Source organism: Anser cygnoides, chromosome 1 (assembly GCF_040182565.1).
Source record: "Anser cygnoides isolate HZ-2024a breed goose chromosome 1, Taihu_goose_T2T_genome, whole genome shotgun sequence".
In the NCBI taxonomy this organism is placed as follows: Eukaryota; Metazoa; Chordata; class Aves; order Anseriformes; family Anatidae; genus Anser; species Anser cygnoides.
The window spans coordinates 209,302,170-209,321,177 of record NC_089873.1 but is presented as its reverse complement, the minus strand read 5'-3'; the positions used below and the strand labels follow the sequence as shown (position 1 = coordinate 209,321,177).

Below are 19,008 nucleotides of genomic sequence, written 5' to 3'. Positions count from 1 at the left end.
AGGTGATGTTCACCATGTCCCCATGTGTCCGTCACGAGCGAGGTTATATCTCATCCTGTTTGGTCACTCAGGGAGTGCTTGCGAGTCTCTTGGAGGAAGATATTTGTGTCATGGGAGAGGGAGGTATAAGTGGATGGCCATTACCATCAACATATCAGTCCAAAGCCAGGGCAGTGCTGAGTCTCATGCTTTAAGCACCACACGACGAGCTAAAGCTGTTGTCTAACAAGATGCAAAGTTTTGGTTCTCCTCGACTGAGGTGAGGGGTGAACCCATGGCCCCTCACATAGCAACATGCCACCTCACATAGCTTTGAGCCCCGAAAGCCAAGCGTGCCCTGGGCTGCAGCAGCAGCAGCGTGGCAGCAGGGTGAGGGAGGGGATTGTCCCCCTGGGCCCCGCTCTCGGGAGGCCCCCCCTGCAGCGCTGCGTTCAGCTCTGGGCCCAGCACAAGGACACGGAGCTGCTGGAGCGGGCCCGGAGGAGGCCGCGAGGATGCTCAGGGGCTGGAGCAGCTCTGCTGTGGGGCCAGGCTGAGAGAGCTGGGGGTGGTGGGCCTGGGGAAGAGAAGGCCCCGGGGAGAGCTGCCAGCGGCCTGCCAGGGCCTGCAGGGGGGGCAGGGAAGCTGGGGAGGGACTCTTTGTCAGGGCTGGGGGGACAGGACGAGGGGCACCGGCTGGAGCCTGGCGGGGGGGAGGCTTCGGGGAGGCGTTGGGAAGAAATTCTTCCCTCTGAGGGCGCTGAGGCCCTGGCCCAGGCTGCCCAGAGGAGCTGGGGGTGCCCCAGCCCTGGCAGTGCCCAGGCAGGGCACCTGGCATGGGGTTGGAATTAGATGATCTTTAATGTCCCTTCCAACCCAAACCATTCTGTGATTCTATGTTTCTATCCAAGACGGGCTCAGAAACTGTAGAGTTTTCATTATGAGAGTCTGATGTTCAGTTCATTGATCAACAGAGTGAGAAGGGCTGGGAGGAGGCTGTAAGTGCCTTCACAGGGAGCACAGACCAGATGCTGATGCTCTCACAAACCAACAGACACAGGCCATACAGCAGAGAGGACGCAGCATGCCATCAAAGCTAGGGCACGTGCCTCTTGGGAAAAGTTTCCCAGACACAAATGAGAAGATACTTCATTTTAAACAAAAAGGATGGTTTGATCTTTGGAGCTAATTACCTAGAGAAGTGGTGGATTGTGTCTGTTGATGTGTTTGGATCACGCTAGCAGGGAAGACACTTGTTAGCCAAGAAGAAGGTGGATGGCTGCTGTATTCAGTTTCATGGTCTAGCATCTTCTGACCTCAAAGCCCTGGTTCTGATGAAGGGCTCAAGGAAGAACACAAACTGCGGTAGCTTCCCAAGCATGCCAGCTTTCAGCAGGACATGGAGCAGAATGGGTGGTACACAGTAACATTGCCCCCTTCCTCTCTGCTTGCTGTCATGCACATTCAATGCTTAGAGACCCCAAAAACTGGTGGATTTGTTACTTTAATTTCATTCAAGAGCCATTATTTCTCTTTCCAGTCTGAATCCTGCTTTTGGTAAGGACAAGGTCACTTGTCTCCAAGGGCATAGGTCTGACCTTCTTTTTATTCACCATTTCTAAGATGAACAGTAAAAAACATTGCAAAATCTTTAATCCTTCTTGGATCCCTTGCTGGAGGGCAGGAGGTGAAAGCAGCAGTGTGCAGAGAGCATTGGTGTGTTAAATCTTTTTGCTCAGCTAGGGTGGTACAATACACTTCTGCCAGTCAAGCAAAGTAGAAGTAAGGCAGTGAATCAACAGCCAATTCTCTTGGCTTTTCACACTATTAGGTGCCCGGGGTGTTCCCCAAATCAAGCTTTACACCAAGCTGGGTGAGCAGGGAACAGGCTGTCACTGAATATCAGTGAACCCTATAAATTAATTATTCATTTTCTTCATTGCATTTGCAGACGGGAAAATCATGTGAGATGTGGGACTTCAGGAGAAAGGAACAGAACTTGCACTTAAAATGAAAGATCTGAATTTCTCCTAGCCAGTGCTTATTGGGCATTTGCTCTGGAAGATTAGCATTTTTGTGTAGCCATGCCCCAAGCAGTGTGGCTGGTCATGTGGTTGGGTTCTGGTCCTAAAGTGCCAAAAAGACGAGCAGAAATGCCAGTTAAACAGATTGGAAAAGCAACCCCTTTCTTTGCAATTGCAGGGGAGTAGCTTTGTCCAGATTCCTGCAGAGTTGAGCTCTGTTGGGTTCCCCTTGCTCTTGCAATCAGGATGTCTTCAGAATCAACAAGAAAGTCATGGAGGAGGTCACCAGTGTGGAGGCCTTGTATTGATGTTCTCCTTGGCCTCTGGTAACCACTGCTTGCAGAGGCATATACATTCCATGTCACACATCTCTCTGCACCTAGATCTAGTTTAGGGTCTTTCAAGCCCCCTCAGCCTCACATTTTTGCCTCTTTTAGGTGGTTGCTTTAGATCATGCTCAGCTAGTGATGCCCAGAAAGCTGCAAAATGAACTGAATTAAAAAAAAAAAAAAAAAAAAGGCTTTCAGGAGGGGTGCCTTCATGCTTTTGTTTTGTGCGGGTGATATTGTAGAGATGGCGGGTACATTTTGTTTAACCTAGATCATTTCTGCACCTCAAGCAGCTGTACAGTTCCACACAGAGATAAGGGTGGGAATGATGTTCCTTACGCTTACCTGCCAAGGAGGGCTGGAGGGTCCAGATGGCTGCTTCATTGCACCGGGGCCCCATGAATTAGAGGGCAGCTGATCTCCCTGGTGCTCAGACAAGCCCAATCCTTCTTACTGACCCCTGTGGGAAAAACAGGGAGGGCAGTCTGCTGCATGTCCTGTCCTTCCCTTTTGGGGTTTTCCCTGGGGAAAGCTGGTTGCCCCTTACATACAACCTCCCTTGCAACAGCAACCTGAGTGAACTTATGGAGTATTGAACAAGTGAGGAAGTGAAGGTGAAAAAGGCTGAATAACGAAAAAGCAGTTCTAAGACCTGAACCTCTGGGTCTAGCCCATCCTGTGCATGAGATTGCAACACCGAGGCCATTCAGCTAATTAACATGCAAATCAGTAATGAATGGAATACTTACGAGCTACCTTGTTGGGTGAGATCTCTGTTTTTTTTGGAGAGGGAAACTGAGGCAAACATCTAGAAGATCACTTGTCCAGAGCAGATGTGCCACAACCCAGGAACTCAGACTGCTGGAAAGGGGAATAATTTAAAGTGCTACAGAGAAGATTCAAACGGAGATTTAGGAAAACTGCCTCACAGCCTTTCAGATATTGTGGGCACATGATTTTCTACCAGTCATCTATCTTCTAGAGAAAGCAAAATTAATTCATTAAATACGGCCTGCGGCCAAAATTTGGCTAAAATGCCTGGTGTGTATTTCCTGACGAAGAGTGATGCCTTGGCTGCACCAGGACACCAGTTCCTTCTCCAGGGAAAGAAGAGGCAGGCAGTGCAGAGGGATCATGTAGCTGGTCTGGATGTTTTCCAAACAACCTCTTGTTTTGTGGGATTGAGTCTGTCCCATATTGTGTCTCTTTGGGATGTTTCACCTGGAGATGGTTGAGGGGGGTGGAAAGACACAGAATCACAGAATTGTAGGGGTTGGAAGGGACCTCAAGAGATCATCAGGTCCAACCCCCCAAAGGCATTTCTTTTTTCTTCACTCCTCCCATAGATGTTCTTCTTTTAGCTGGGAAAGCACAAAAATAAAATATATGGCTGAAACCTGATACAAAATATTTGGTTTTGTATGACTTGTCTGGACCATTCTGTCGCCATAAGGGAAATGTCTTGTGTCCTTCAAGATCATCTTTCATCATCTTTCACATCCCCCCATGTCTCGTGGGACTTGTAGCTCTCAGAAAGTGTGCCTTTTTGCCTACTTTCTAAGGCATGAGAGTTTTTACTATTATGGAAAACGTTCCGCATCATAAATTTAACAATTGCTGATGGCCATGGAGTACGGATGACTTGGAGATTAAAAGCTGCAGAAATTTAATTCCTTGAAAGCATTTTTCACTCACAGAGACCAAACCCATTTCATGCTGGGAGCATCGTGAGGTGACACCACACCCCAGGAAGCACAAACCCAAGAGCAGCATAGGATTTTCCTATGTAAAGCACATGCAAATCCCACAAAGGTACAGCACGTACAACAGGCAGGGACGGAGCGTGGAGATGCTCTGCCTAATGCAGATATTATCTGTGGGCTACGGTGGAGGGCTTGGTCTTTTCTTTCCCCTCCTGAAAGCAGTTTTGCTTAGAAGTTGATCAGTCCATCCAGCCTTGTGAGCAGTAAGGGCAGGGCAGCTCTTCACATGCATTAACTCGTACCCTGGGATTTGGTGGTACGTGCAAGAAATCAGCATCAGCCTGTTTGCCAGTTAATCTTTGGATAACTTTCTAGGACTCCGTTTACAAAACACCACTTGCATAAGCAACCTCCAGTCCCTGTCTCATTCACCACCGTGCAGGCATTAATCCTGGTGTATTAGAGGATTGTCTCACGCTGTCTGGAATTAATATTATGAAAGCATTAGGAGTTAAAGTGCTCCTAACCTTCTTCCGTGCCGAGGGGCTGGATCTGACCCATCGGTGTCAGGAGGGGGTATATGAGTCGGGGTGTTGGTCCATTAATTGCCAATTTCTTTTGCTTTAGGTTCATTCCTGGTGATTGCTGATGTGTTTATACAGGAACCATGGTCATTCTACGACAGGTAAGTGATGCTCTCTTCGGCATTTCTAATTTTACTCCATCACCCCAAAGACTAATACAAGCTTTCTTTGGGGGGGGGGGGGGAAGGGTCGCATCAAGCTATTTCCATCCGATTCTATTTCTCTAAAAGGACTGTTACAAGATGCAGGGATACTCATTAGCCTTAATCCTTGATTGGCTTAGAGGAAATCATTGCTTTGTGTGTGTAGTCCAGATTAACCTCACGCAATGCTCTGCTTCTATTTTGTCATCTGGGATGGCCCGGGAACTGCACGTGAGTCCTGGATATGCAGGAGAATAAAACAGCTTTTTGCCAGCCATGAAGAACGATCACTGCACAAACTGATTTTTGATTTCCAGTAGCTATGGAAAAAAAAAAAAAGGGGGGGGGGGGGGGAAGGAGTTTTTTTTTTTTTTCCACATTTAAAAAGAATTGATGCATTAAGTTGCATGGAGACTCTTGTGTAATCTAAGATATCATTTAGGGCTTCAGACTGTAGTTTTCCCTGCATCTGGGCACGACTCCTTCAGTTTCCTCTGGGTTATCTCATTGCCATCTCTCACCTGGGGAGGACTGACAGTGCTGCCAAGCATCTTGGACTGAGGGCAAATTGAAACGGTGGAACAAATCTACCCAACAGGTTTGATTCAACTCTGTGTCTGTCTCGGCAAGTATGTTTTTGGCTACAACTGGGCAGAAAGCACTGGACCTTTGAAGCTGTGTGCAGGAACCCCAGTGGTACCAGTTTATACCAGTGGCAAGAAGAGCCGAGCAATACTTTGGGGGTTGAAGGCACCTCAGAGAGACTATGTTTCCCTAGAAGAGATAAGGAGCTCAGCCCCCTCCCAAAAGACGCAGAGATGTTGGCTCCACATTGCAAACTCTGACAGATGGAGTTTGTGATGCCAAAGAAAACAGGTGTGGAAATTAAAGTAAGTTGAAATGCTGATCTGAAAGCTCAGCAGAGCAGCTGATACTGCTCATAGTCCTCAGATACTAGCTCATAGTCTTCTGTTTTTGTCTAAATTTGCTCTTTGCAGAGTTTTAATCAATTTTAATTTTTCTAGTTCTCTAAAAACAAGGTGTCTTGTTTAGGAAGGGAGGGGGACGTTTCTGAAGTCATTTCCCTCCCACCTCTCGTAGGGTTGGATAAATCTCCATTTATCCTGCATTTATCCTATGACATTCAGGTGGACTCAACTGTGAATGGCGAGCTGAGGTGCAGGAACCTCATTATTTTCTTCTGCCCCCTCTGCTATCATGAAAGTTACAGCAAAGGGTGGCAGTAACAGCTTCAATAACATCATCAAGGCACTTGATGCGTTATAGCCCCCACTCCAGCCATCAGTTAGCCTGGGCATCCAGTCTGGGACTTGGCTCCTCATTAAAACCTCACTAAGCAGTTGATCTGGTGTGAAACCAGTGCTGATTTTTTGGGCTTTTACCTCTCCTACCTGCAGTGGTACAGCAATAAAGCTGGAGCAGAGCAGGAGCGATGCTGCCCCTATGTCAACAGGTGAGGGAGTGTTTATAGGATGTTATAATGGAAGGAAAAACATGCTGATATTTTTATCCTGAAAGCTGGATGATGGGGAATAAAACCTGGAGCCATTTGTGATTGATGTGTTGGTATCACTTGAGTGTTCAAAGCCCATCACGTCCAGGTAGGAATTACAAGAATCTATTATACTGAAGCCTTGCTGACTATTCAGTGTGATTGTTCAGTCTCCTATAGTTTTTTTTAGAGCAGATAGTCAGTTGTTTTTCAAGCAAACATCTTAGTTCACAAGGACTGTGTGTTGAAACTGTGTAAGGAATCCCCAGTTGGATTCCTAAAAGTTACCATCACTTTTTGATGCACTACTTCAGGATTACAACTTCTCATTACAAAACGAGAAAAAAAAAAAACAGACCTTCGAAACAACCTACAGTTTTCTGAAAGATCTTCCATTTCCTGCTATTCTCAATATTTTTGAGACTAAGCTCTCCCTGATTTAGGTTCAGATGTTGAGCAGCTTTTTGCCGACAAATATCAGGGAATAGATATGCATAGAACTGGGTATTTATTGCCCAGTTGTTAGCAGATATGGGCTCGTTCTCAGGTTTCTTTGCATTCTTTACCCCATCTAAGGTCTAGTGTGAGTGAGATTTGAACTACTTTTGCCCTTTGTGGTCCAAAGAGCTGCTGTTTATTGTGACATTTAATTGCAGCTAGCAGCAGTGTTTTTCCTCCTATAGTTTTGCTCGAAGATTTTAGAGATCCATCTGTGCCGTTCCTGATCAGAATGACTTTGCAGAGAGCTTTCCCTCTGTCTTTTTTTTTCTTTAATTCTTGAATGCACACAGCATTCATACAATCCTTCCCTCCCACCCCTTTTCCCTTGAAAATTTTCACAGGACGCCGTGTGGCTGGTGGTGTCGGGCAGCTGCGGGTCCCTGTGGTGCCAGCCCTGCTCCAGCAGGGCCACCCCGAGCAGGGGGCCCAGCCCCACGTCCAGGCGGCTGCTGGAGATCCCCAAGGAGGAGCCCCCAGCCCCTCTCTGGGCAGCCTGTGCCAGGGCTCCGGCATGTGTTCATAAAGGCAGATAGGTCAGCATGGAGCTTTTGGCTCCTACAGCTTGTTTTTCCTGCTTTTGCCCAGCTATAACTCTGGACTTTTTGATTTTTTAATGTCTCCCTTAGAGGTTGGCTCTGGACAGCTGAGTGTGGAAGGCAGTGCACGGCTCTGAGCAAGGAAAAGGCAACAGACAGGGCTCCTACCCTGTTCTCTGTGCCTTCCACTCAGTAATTCAGAAGAAAAGCCAATATTGTTCCCCAGCAGGGGCCCGCAGGGAGCCAAACTTATCAGCTTTAGTCGCTAGCAAATTACTGATGGCAAGTTCATTTCCATGCACAAAGAAAGGGAAGGAATAAAAGGAGGGCTTCCCAAATTCCTGTCCTGGCAGCCTGACAAGTTCGTTTGGCTCTGCAGCACAGTAGCAGCTCATTCCTGCATGTTCTGTCTTTTATTTAAAGAAGAGACGGAGCTGAGACCAGGAGGGTGCGCTGGCCTGGAGCACAGATGTCCTGGTGAGCAGCACATCTCTGCTCCTCAGTGAGGGGTTTGCCAAGGCCACCACGGTCCCAATGGCAAGGGGCAAACACCTGCTGCTTGCCACATGCCTACTCTTGGTGTTTCAGGCAGAGAGGTAGAATTAGGAGTGAAAAGAAACAGCAGAGACCTAACATAACCAGGTAAATGAAAGAAATGTAGGTCCTGATGGGTCAAGCACAGTGGAAAGGTCTCCTGCTATAAAGCTCTAGTTCAGCTTGACACCAGGGGGACAGACATGTAAGGAAGGTGTCTCCAACTAGTCTGAAGCTTTCCAGGAGCAAAAGCTTGGTCAGAAACCTCAGCTCTGTTCGCCTGGCTCAGCAGTGCTGCCTGTGGGGTTGTTCCTGGGGGCAATGCCAAAACCTCGCGGTTTCTCTGCAACTATCCGTCCTGCCAAGTCGGTGCCACCTCTGTCAGTTCGTTGAGCATAAAACCCAGGGCTGGGCCTTAAATGCACAAAACAGAGGAATCTCAACACCACGAAGGCCTCTGAGAGGATCCCTTTACATTAATATTTAAGTGTTTGAATATGTTCGGTCCAAAGTCCCATTTTGGCTGTGGGAGTTGATTTAGGTAAGGTTGAAAGCCAACTTGAAAGAAATGAAGCCAAACATCTAATGTTTCCTTTGGAATCTACTTCCTGAGCCTTCCCCTTTTCCAATCTGGCCAGGGTTACCTTTGGAGGGCAGCTAATGTTCCCCTGATAATTTCTAACACAGTATAGGTCCCTTGAGGGAGAACAAGCGCCTTGCCTGACACATGAAGATGGAGCTGGAGACCGCTTTCAAGCTCTGGAGAGCGATGCGATGAATCTAGGGCAGCTTGGGGCATGGGCTGACAGCAGTGGGGAAGCTGGCAATCCAGACTTTCTATCCACAACCCAACACTGCTCTAGCTTTAAAGCCCACAGAACAAGCCCTACGTGAACAACGCTGTCCTTGACATAGAAAACTATATTTTGTGAAAGCATTTGTGGCTTCCTGGCAGATACCTGTTACAGTGCCAGCATCGGCTTTTGGCTAAAATTGCCCTTTTCCCTTCTTGCCATTTCTCCAGTGGTGATAGAGAGCAGTCACTTTCCCTCCCAGCCTTGGGATTGACTGAAATCCTCCAAAATTTTTTTTTTTTTTTTAAAACAAACTCCCAACCCTCCTGTGACAGTGGCAGCTCTTTCTGCACCCGCCCCAGTTTAGCTAATACTTCCCAACACTAGAATTGCACACAGCACTGCAGATGAGAGGGATCTGTGCAGTTCATTAATGAGCAAGAACAGATTTTCTGATCGAGAGCATTCACAGAGACAGTGTGAGACACTGCAGGAGATCATTTTCCTTCCTGGACGTAAGAATAGCAGAGGGATTTTGAAATCCCTCAGTCCATTCACAAACATCTCTCAGCTGGGCTGTGCGAGCGCTGTTTGCACCGGGAGCTGACACACATTTTTCTGGCCCCGGATGATATCGGATAACACGCATTCAGCCTCGCATCTCTAAGTGATTCATTGTGCCATATTTTTTGATAGCAAGAAGGGGCGGGGGGGAAAACAAACGTTATTGTAGGTCTTCTCAGGGCTGATCGGTAATCATGTTATTACAAAAAGCAAAGCGTAAGCCCACTGTTTGGATTCCTTTTCTCATAAACACTGAATAATTTAAGTCTTCGCCCATTTATGCCTTGTATCTGTCTGATCTATGAGTCTGAGGCTTCCCTGGATAGCTGTAATGCAGCAATGAAAAGTCCGGCACAAGCCAACCAAAGGGCACATTTGCATATAGATTGAAACATGAATCATGGGGAGCCATTCATTAGTTGCTGTGCTCAAGACATTTGGCATTTTAACAGCTCTCTGCATCAAATCCTTTCCATCAGATTTATGGGACAATTAAAGCACCCGGGTAGCTGTGTGCAGAAAATGAAGCTGCAGGCTAGGGAGATGCTCTCGCAGCGCTATGGCTGCGGAATATAAATTGCAGGATGTCAAATAAAGGTACAGCAAACAGTCTCAGTCCTGGTGTGGAAATACCCAGCCTCCGAGAGCCTGTCTGAACGTACTCCTTCCTGCTTGTTGATAACTCAGACAAGCTCCCAGCATCCATCTTTCCCAAAGTGTAAGCACTGGAAACCTTATTCTGTTTGATCTCAAGGCAGGGAAAGCTTGGAGGGAGAGTTGTTATGTCTGTGGGTGAGTTTACTTTTGCTTTTTCAAGAGGGAATAGCAAAATACCCAGCTGATGGGACCTTCGTTTGAGGGCATAGGAAATTGTGAAGCACCCCATAACAAAATTTATCCTGAGTTAATCTTGGGAGCTTAGGTTTCCCCAGGGAAAATCTACATCCCCAGGAACAGCTCTTGCAAGACATCTTGTCATGCTTGATGGTTACTTCTCCATGTCTGTCAGAGCCCCTAAAGATGTCACTTAACTTGCTGAGACACGAAGTCTGAAGCAAGAAGAGATAAATTCATCTCCTTTAAGCCACCTCTTTCTTTTAAGCCTTCCAATTTATCACAGCCTGACTCTGAAGAAGTCTCACTGTTTGTATAAGCTTTCCATAAAAAAAAAAAAGCACAACACCCTGTAATGAATCTTGAACCTCGTGTGTCTGTGGGGCATCAGCCGGCATGGTGGGACAGGAGGCCGGAAATCCTTCATTTCCCCTTACCCCACGGGTAGGGATCTATGTGAGGGTTGATTTCCCTCAGTCCTCATTCCAACCATCGAGGCTCTGGTTCCTGTTCATGATGGGAAGAAGCATCTTCATCCCAGTAGTGCCAACAGAGCAGAGTAAGGGGCTCCCATCCCCATCCCGTCCCCATGCTCATCCCATCCCTTCCCCATCCCGTCCCCATGCTCATCCCATCCCATCCCCATCCCGTCCCCATCCTCTCCCCATCCCATCCCCATCCCCATCCCCATCCCATCCCCCCCATCCCCATCCCATCCCCATCCCATCCCCATCCCCATCCCCATCCCATCCCCATCCCCATCCCCATCCCCATCCCCATCCCCATCCCCATCCCCATCCCCATCCCCATCCCCATCCCCATCCCCATCCCATCCCCATCCCATCCCCATCCCCATCCCCATCTCATCCCCATCCTCTCCCCATCCCATCCCATCCCATTCCATCCCATCCCCATCCCATCCCATCCCCATCCCCATCCCCATCCCATCCCATCCCATTCCATCCCATCCCCATCCCATCCCCATCCCCATCCCCATCCCCATCCCATCCCCATCCTGTCCCCATCCTCATCCCATCCCATCCCCATCCCCATCCCATCCCCATCCCCATTCCCATCTCATCCCCATCCTCTCCCCATCCTCTCCCCATCCCATCCCATCCCCATCCCCATCCCCATCCCCATCCCATCCCATCCCATCCCCATCCCATCCCCATCCCCATCCCATCCCCATCCTGTCCCCATCCTCATCCCATCCCATCCCCATCCCCATCCCATCTCCATCCCATCCCCGTCCCTACACACTCCTATAATTTTTAACTCAGATGAGTTCTCGGGTGGGATATAGGGACTGGAAATCAGATGAATCTGGGGAAAGGGAAGACATTTAAGCCTACAAGGCTGCTGTAGGAAATGTTTGTGATATGGCAGCCCTGATGGGGCACGGGACTGTCCTTTCCATATGTTTCTGGTACGAATGGCTGCGTGTCAGACAGGTGGTTCTCCCTGCTCAGCCTTCCTCTTCATCAAATTCCTCTTGCACAATTCAAAAGCATTCAGCAGCAAGGCATTAGAAAACAAACCCTCGATATTTCATGGGTTTGGGGTCAGAGACACTTGAGTGATGCTGATGTACTCTAGTGAAAGATTTGGCTGTCCCAGTGTAAAATTCATTCCTTTTTCAAGCAGCAGCAGCAGCGTTTGTTAGCACAGTGTAGATTTCCAGCAGTTTTCATTAAAAAAGAAGACAGCCAAGGCCTGGCTTTCCTGCAATCAGATTCAAGAAGCTGTGCACAGCTCCTGGGCCCAGGGGAAGGAAAGCAATAACAGACCTTTTCACCAGCACAAGCTGAAAAACAGAATTTCTTCCTCAGAAGTAAGTTGAGGTGGGAACACAGGGAATGTCCACTGAGGTGTCATGGTATAGGCAACAAATACAATAATTTTACTGGATTTAAACGTTGACTTTTTAGACAGAGGTCCAATGAGATTGTCAAAATCATACATTCCACATCAAGTCACATTATTGCGATGGAGGGGAATTGCTTTTTCCTTGTTGACCACGTCTACGTATGAGTTTTGCAGACATGACAAGGTGATATCACGGATCAGTCCTCCTCTCCTTTCTGTCCCAAACCACCCTTGCTGCTGTCGGCAGCAGGGAGGTGGCAGTGGCAGAGGAATGCTGCTGCTTTCTTGCCCTGGGGAAAGGTCAATCTTAAAAGCTTACGAGGATTTCACCCTCCATTAGGCAATTTCATGAAAGGAGAAAACTTCACCAGCTATGTATTTTGAGCACTTCTTTTTCTGAATAGAAATTTCATGAGTTACAGTGTGCAGAAATTGGGAACATAGAGAAACTGGCCGTACTTGTTTAGTACAATATAGGGTATTCTGCCTCCAAAACCAACTGCTGGTGAACACCGAGGGACAAGTCAGTGTATGGAGTAATTTCCTCCCAGCATTTTCCTATCCTTCAGCTGATTTTCTGGCCTCCAACTACAACATTTCAGCTTGGGGATTTTCCCTGGTGTGATTTATCTGGTCAGTAGTCCCCAACACAACACCTTTCTGATTACTTCTCCAGTTTTCCCTGAACCCTATAAAAACTCCTTACTTCTCCAGGTGTCCTATCCACCTCCATTGCTTCTTGCTGAACCTAATTCCTATTCATTTCCTACTCCCAATTCCTAATTAGTCCAGTAGCCCCTTATTCTTGTACTGGAAAAGTGTTTTAAAGAAGTATCTCTATAGGCTTGCCCACATCTTACACTCTGCCCTAGGTTTCCACATGGGCCACCGGTGAAGACAGGATGGACCCTTGATGGACACTGAGATGCTTTAGCCTTGCACAGGCATTTTCACGTCCTACCTAAAGCAATTGCTGAAAACACGTCTCCCTCCCTCTGTTTAACCAAGAAGCAGGTGCCCTCCATCCTTTCACCAGAGTCACTTTATAGAGCCCGGTGGAAGAAGATGTTGGCTTATTTTCTGCTGGAGAAGAAAGAGCCAAGTGCTGCTTGGCTTTAAGATAGGGAAAAGTGCCCGTGTGGGGCAGAGCCCTGCCAGGGATTTGCACACCACCGCTCCGAAGCCTTTTGTGCAGTCAGCGTGAATGCAACGGGAGCAATTTATGTCCATCTCCTAGCATCCAGCCAGCCATTTTATTGCCAAAAAACACCGCTGGCCAGTGGCTCTTAAGGTCACACGCTGCATTTTCACGATCTGCAAATCACTTTGTAAAGGCGTTTTACTGCCCCTTAACCCCATAAAATCGCTGCATTCAGTGCGAGGCAGCCCTTTCCCATTAACTAGATGCTTGCAGTTAAACAACATTTGCATCCAGAAAAAGGCAACGGAGGCAGTAACCGTATTTACACGATGATTTTCTGTCAGCCTGTTCCTTACAGAAACACAGGTGTAATGAATCTATGCAATAATACTCTTGTGGTCTCAAAATTAAGGCTATGCAGCAATCCCAGAGTATCTCAAAACAAGTATAAAATCTATGAGCATTTTTTACATGAATTAATTTCCCTTTACATGATGTAGGGTTTTACTTGAGCACCAATTAGCTGCCCGTTGCTGGTCCAGGACATCTAGGCACCATGCAAACCCACAAAAGAACTGAAAGTTTGGTTCCCAGGCTAACATCTAACACAATTCATTTGTAATGCAACCTTTTTGTTGTAAACTGGATGAAGAGTGAGACAAAATCCCTTTGGAGTCAACATCCCTTACGCAGGCTCTGCAGCATATGCAGAATGGACTGTCCTTGTAATAAAATACTCATGAGGAAAATAAGAAGCTCCAAGAATACGGGAATTAGTTTCTGTCCCAAAAGCACACAGGACTCATTTCTTTTATGGCTTTATTCTTCCAGCTACCAGAGTTAGGACAATGTCAATAATGTGTAATCCCCTTGGCCATCTTGTCAACCACCGTGTCTTGATAATTTCATGTATTGAAACAGGTCTATTTTTTTTTTCAGGCTGTGGCTATTACTTTGTTTTTAACAGCTGGTGATTATCTGGGGGGACTTGGATTTTGAAGCAGGTTTCTGGGTCTGCAAGTGCACAAAAAGAACTGATGTTGCTTCTCATTACTCTCTGAAACCCAAATCTTTTTGCTATGTGCCCAGTGAAATATAATGGATTAGCTGCAAACCCACAGGTTGAAGGCACCCACATCTGTACGTGTCCTGGTCCAACAAAGCAAGGATTTTGGTTAAATCTGCCAGCTGCATCTGTGACTGTGAACAGTGATGATTGTTCCTACCTCTATCATTTTACACTAGCCTACAACTCCACTCTTCCTCTTCTTGCAGCCTCTAGGTTAGGGTTTGTCTAGCTGGACTTGCTGACTCCTTCCTTTATAAAAGCAATTCCTTCAGAGCTGTGAGCAACCGCGTTGTACTCTGGGTTTCCTACCTTCAGCCGGAATATTTTTACATGGTGGCGGTGGTGTAAAATTCGGGATTAAAATACACACTCTGCCCTTCTTCATTCTGCTTCAGTTAGGGTACTACTAGCATGAAAGTTGAATTAAAACTCATGGAAAAATCATCAGAAACCAACTTCCTGATGCGCTTGGCAGTTCCAGAGAGTTACAGCAGATGGGGCTGGTATTGTGCTGTCGGGAACCCATGGAGCAGATGCAAGGTCCCTCAGGTCTCCAGGGACCCATGGGTGGCAATTGGGAAGCTTTCCAGCCACGGGGGTGGAGAGGCTCAAAGAATCCAGGCAAGTGGCTGCAGCTACAAATCTGCTCTGCTTGCCCGTTTTAAGGGTGACCTGTAGAAGAATTCTGCAGCCCTTGCGTGGAGCCAAACCCAGAGCCTCCAAACCCATGAAGCCAGCAACGAAATGCAGATGATTTCGTTGGGTTTTAACAAATACTGGTAGGGTTTGTTCGGCTATCGCTTTCCTGATGACAGAAATGTCCGTGTGCTTCATGACCTCAAGATTTTCTTGAAGTCTGGGAGTATCTTTTCTCCTTTTGGAGAGAAGAAGACCACCATCCTCGAGGCTGGTACCTACAGGACAAAAAACAGTATCAAGACACTCTAGATCACAAGCATTGCCAATTTTTATTTTTTCCATAACCCATTCACCTGCCATTCATTCCTCCCAGGAACTGGGCTTTCAAACACCCCCCCTGGAGCAGTCCACGTCTCTCTTGAGCAGTCACATCACAGACTCCCTCAGGATGCTATCGACTGAGCTGCAAAAAGCCTTGCCCCAGACCCCACACTCTGCTCAGTAACCAAGACAACCCTCAGTGCATAAGCAAAGGGAGCGTGCAAAAAGGGCAGTGCTCCTCAGATCCAGCACAGCAAAAAGGGAAAAGCAGCGTTACACCCCTTTCATTCAATATTTCCAGAGATGAGAGAAGCTATTTTAAATGATAGGGCTTGTCTAGACGTATCAGTGTCACTTTGGCTAATGTAGACTCCTAGCACAAACTCGTTTCTGATGAGAAATCTGCATTTATACTAGGATAGATTAACCCCATCTGCAAAATAAATAAAATAACGTAAAATAAATAAATAAATAAATAAATAAGCATTTTACTAGGATTAAACACTCCTTTATGCTATGTCCTGTTATTTCCGCTTTTTCTGTTTATGTAGGAATAGCTGTGCAGATTGCTATAGTCCCATGTCTGTTCGGTACACAAGAACTAATTGCAGGCTGTGAGGTTGTGGGGAGGCAGGGAGGAGGGAAGGGGGAGCCTGGAGTAAAGAAACGAAGGTGAAATGAGCTCCCAGAGCATGAAAGATGAAGCTAATCAGCTGCCTCCACGTGCTAAAACTCTGAAAGGGGATTTGACAGGTTACGTGTGAAAAGTAAAAGAGATTTTAATCACAAAGGTTGGAAAAGTCCCGTTTTCTTTCCCCAGGAATGGAATCAGGTAAAACAACTGAATTTGTGTCATTGCTTTTTGACTTCTTTGAACAGCCTTTCTGAGGCGGGATGACAAACATCACTTTGAATTTACATTTCTGTGTGTGATCTTTTGTGGGTTTGGTGTTCCCCTTCCCAAATCACGTTCAGAGAAGGCGATGGCATTCCCTTAGTCCCATCTGCCTAAAGCTTACTGCAGAGAACGGCATGCATTTGAAGGAGAACATCCCAAATCCTTGCTTCTGTGTGGCTGAGGGCAAGGGGAGCATTGTGCCTCCTCTTGCTCCCAACTGTACCCTCGGTTATCCAGGAGGATAGGGCTGACTCTTTTTGGAGGATCCAGAGTGGATCTGAGAGCTCTCATTGCGGCACCAGTGCAAGTTCTCCAGTCCCAGGACCTGAAGGAACAGTTCGTTGATTAATAGTGCAAATTACAAATCCTACAAGCTCCCCTCCCCAGGAGCACTTCACGCTGTTTCCTCCTGATTTTATTCTTCTCTCTCCAGCCTTGCAGATTTGCATGCCTTACGATTGCTAGGCTGTCTTCCTTTGGCCCCATTTCCCGTGCATTTGGGACGGGGCCCATCTGGGGGGCTCAAAAGCTCAGTCTTCATTTCCTGTTCCACTTCTTATCAGATTTTGCAGCCACGTCCCCAGGCGGTGGCCGTCAGCTTTTTGTGCGAGCCTTCAGCACCCAGGGCCAACCTAATCTGCTTGCAACGTCAAGGGATTGGGGATTCTCCGTGTTGTCCACGCTGCTCAGGCAGATCTCCATCGGCTACGAGTCACGGATTAAATACTCCATCCCCGTGTTTGTTTGCATGCCTAAAACCCAGTACTGAGCCCAGAGGTCCCGAGCAGTCAACAACAAGCTCCTTGCCAAAAGCCAGGGATGAGCACAGGAATCACAAAGAGTCCAGCCTCGTTGCATCCCTTGCACACCTAAATCCATCCTTTTTGCCCCTCAGCACCAAATGGGAAAAGGTTGGGACTGTTGCCACGTTTGTGGGTTGCTTTTTTTCCCCTACTGTCAGTATTGAAGTTACAGGCTGAGCGAGCGGTGCATTGATTACTGAATTATTTAACGATTCCCCCTACATCTCTGCCTCGGCTTCAGAGAGCTTGTGTGTGCAGCATGTTACCTGGGCTGACAGCGGGTGCCTGATGTGCTGCAAGAAGCTGGGAAGAAAATATTATTTATTTATGAAAAAGCAGCAGCAAAATTATTAGGGTGACCCACTACCAGCAGTTCCCCTGAAGAGCAGCCCTCGGGACATTTCAGCATCCCTGTTAGGGACAGGAGTTATCATACCTAGCTTTGGACACATGTAGGGTAGGCTTCTATCACCAAACTTCCCTCTTCACCCGCCCCTTTAGGTGAGCATCATCTGACCTAGATTAAATACCTGCTTTATAGAGAGGTACCCATAGAAATGCTTCCTTTTTCCCTTGAATATAGCGGAGACCTGGATATATTGAACACGTGCACCGGGCTGGTGGAGTCCCACCTGACCTGTTTCACTAAAGAACAGCTTTTCAGTGACAGCTGCAAAATAGCCAGCTCGAGAACGCTTCCTCAGCCCTGGCAGCACCTCGTGCACTTTCTTTGGGTCTGAGGAACACGTGGGCGTAAAGAAACCCAAGCTCTTATTAAATCAGGAGGTTCACCTGTTGTGCAGGTGGTTCTTGCAGGTGGTTTTCCCCTTTTTTCCTCCAGCAGAGAGGTCCATGCCAGTGCAGCAGGACTTAATGAGAGCTCAGGTCTCAGCAGTGTCACAAAGCTGTTGCCAGTGTCACATCAATCCCTTAGGGTAAGGGTTAGGGTTAGGGTTAGGGTTAGGGTTAGGGTTAGGGTTAGGGTTAGGGTTAGGGTTAGGGTTAGGGTTAGGGTTAGGGTTAGGGTTAGGGTTAGGGTTAGGGTTAGGGTTAGGTGTGCATGACGCACGGCACAGCAGGACCCCGCTCCCAGCTGAGCCTGCAGCTGCAGAGATCCAGCAAATCCTCAGTTTGTGTCCCAGCATGGCTCTTGGGGCTCGTACTTCCATCTCTGCAGTGAGGAGCTAACGTTACCCTGGGGAGCTGTAACCTAACCTGGACGGCACTGCTGCCAGGCTGCCAGCCAGCTAGCGCTTCGTTTTCCTCCTCTGTATCCCTCCCTTATCGTCCTAAGCGTGTTTATTTTTTTCCCACATCAGGCATAGCACATCTTCTTAGAAAATATCTGCCAACAGGAGTCGTTGTGCTGTTGCTCTGCCCCCTGATGCACGCAGAAGGGAGGCTGATTTCCACTCCAGGGCCAGCAGGATGGGATTTCCCATCTCCAGGAGGCTGTGCAGAGAACACCATGCAAACACCACGCTCCTCTGTGGCTCTGACAAGCCCCTGGTAAACTCCTGCTATGGGGGAACGATGCAGAAAATGCGTGCTGGAAATGTGTGGGCTTCCAGCCCAAGGGAAAAGATGAGCACACGCATGTAACGGGGCTGCCGAGACTGGATCTAGCCCTCCAGGCTCGCTTCCTGCTTTGCTCCAAGGGTAACCTTGGGCAAACCATCTCACATCGCTGCTCCTTAGTTTACTCTTTGGCAGCACATGCTGCTGTGGAGCCTCAGAAATATGGTACAGGCAGTAGCTGAGCAGTAATTGCAATGTCTTGGTTGCTCTTTCTCTGTTCCGCTCACACGCTGCTGCAGTTTCAGCAGCGTGGCAGGGACCAAGGGCTCATCCTATGTGTTCCTTTATCTACATTTATTCGGTCTTTCCTCCCATACAGACCCCCCTTATTGATTATTGGCTTTGATCAGGCATCTGTCTTGCATTTACTAGGTGAAAATGGAGTCATTTACAGCACGGTGTGCTCAGGTCATGCTGGAGGTTGACGTCTCCCATGGGATTGTTCTATTCGATCCGTCTCCTTGCATCACTATTACATCTCATGCAGACTTTTTCTTGCTCTTTTGGCAAGCTGTAGACACCCTTAATGTCTTCTTACCTGTGTGACTTGACCTATTCATCACATCAATTCATAGCTACAAGGATTAAGCCCCTTATTTCTTAGGGCTCCATAGCATGGTGTAAACCCACGGAGTTGTTAATCCATCATCTG

The 19,008-nt window shown here is 47.6% G+C and overlaps 1 protein-coding gene across 4 annotated transcripts in view; it reads left to right on the top strand.

Annotated features, from left to right (window-relative positions):
- MYO7A (myosin VIIA) overlaps positions 1 to 19,008 on the top strand; it is a 94,435-nt gene that overhangs the window by 11,744 nt on the left and 63,683 nt on the right. For all 4 annotated transcript variants that reach the window (XM_048051049.2, XM_048051056.2, XM_048051055.2 and 1 more), the window contains exon 2: positions 4,663 to 4,720. In XM_048051049.2, coding sequence (XP_047907006.1) covers positions 4,703 to 4,720 — 18 coding nt within the window. In that variant the 5' untranslated portion in view covers positions 4,663 to 4,702. The remainder of the gene's footprint in view (positions 1 to 4,662; positions 4,721 to 19,008) is intronic.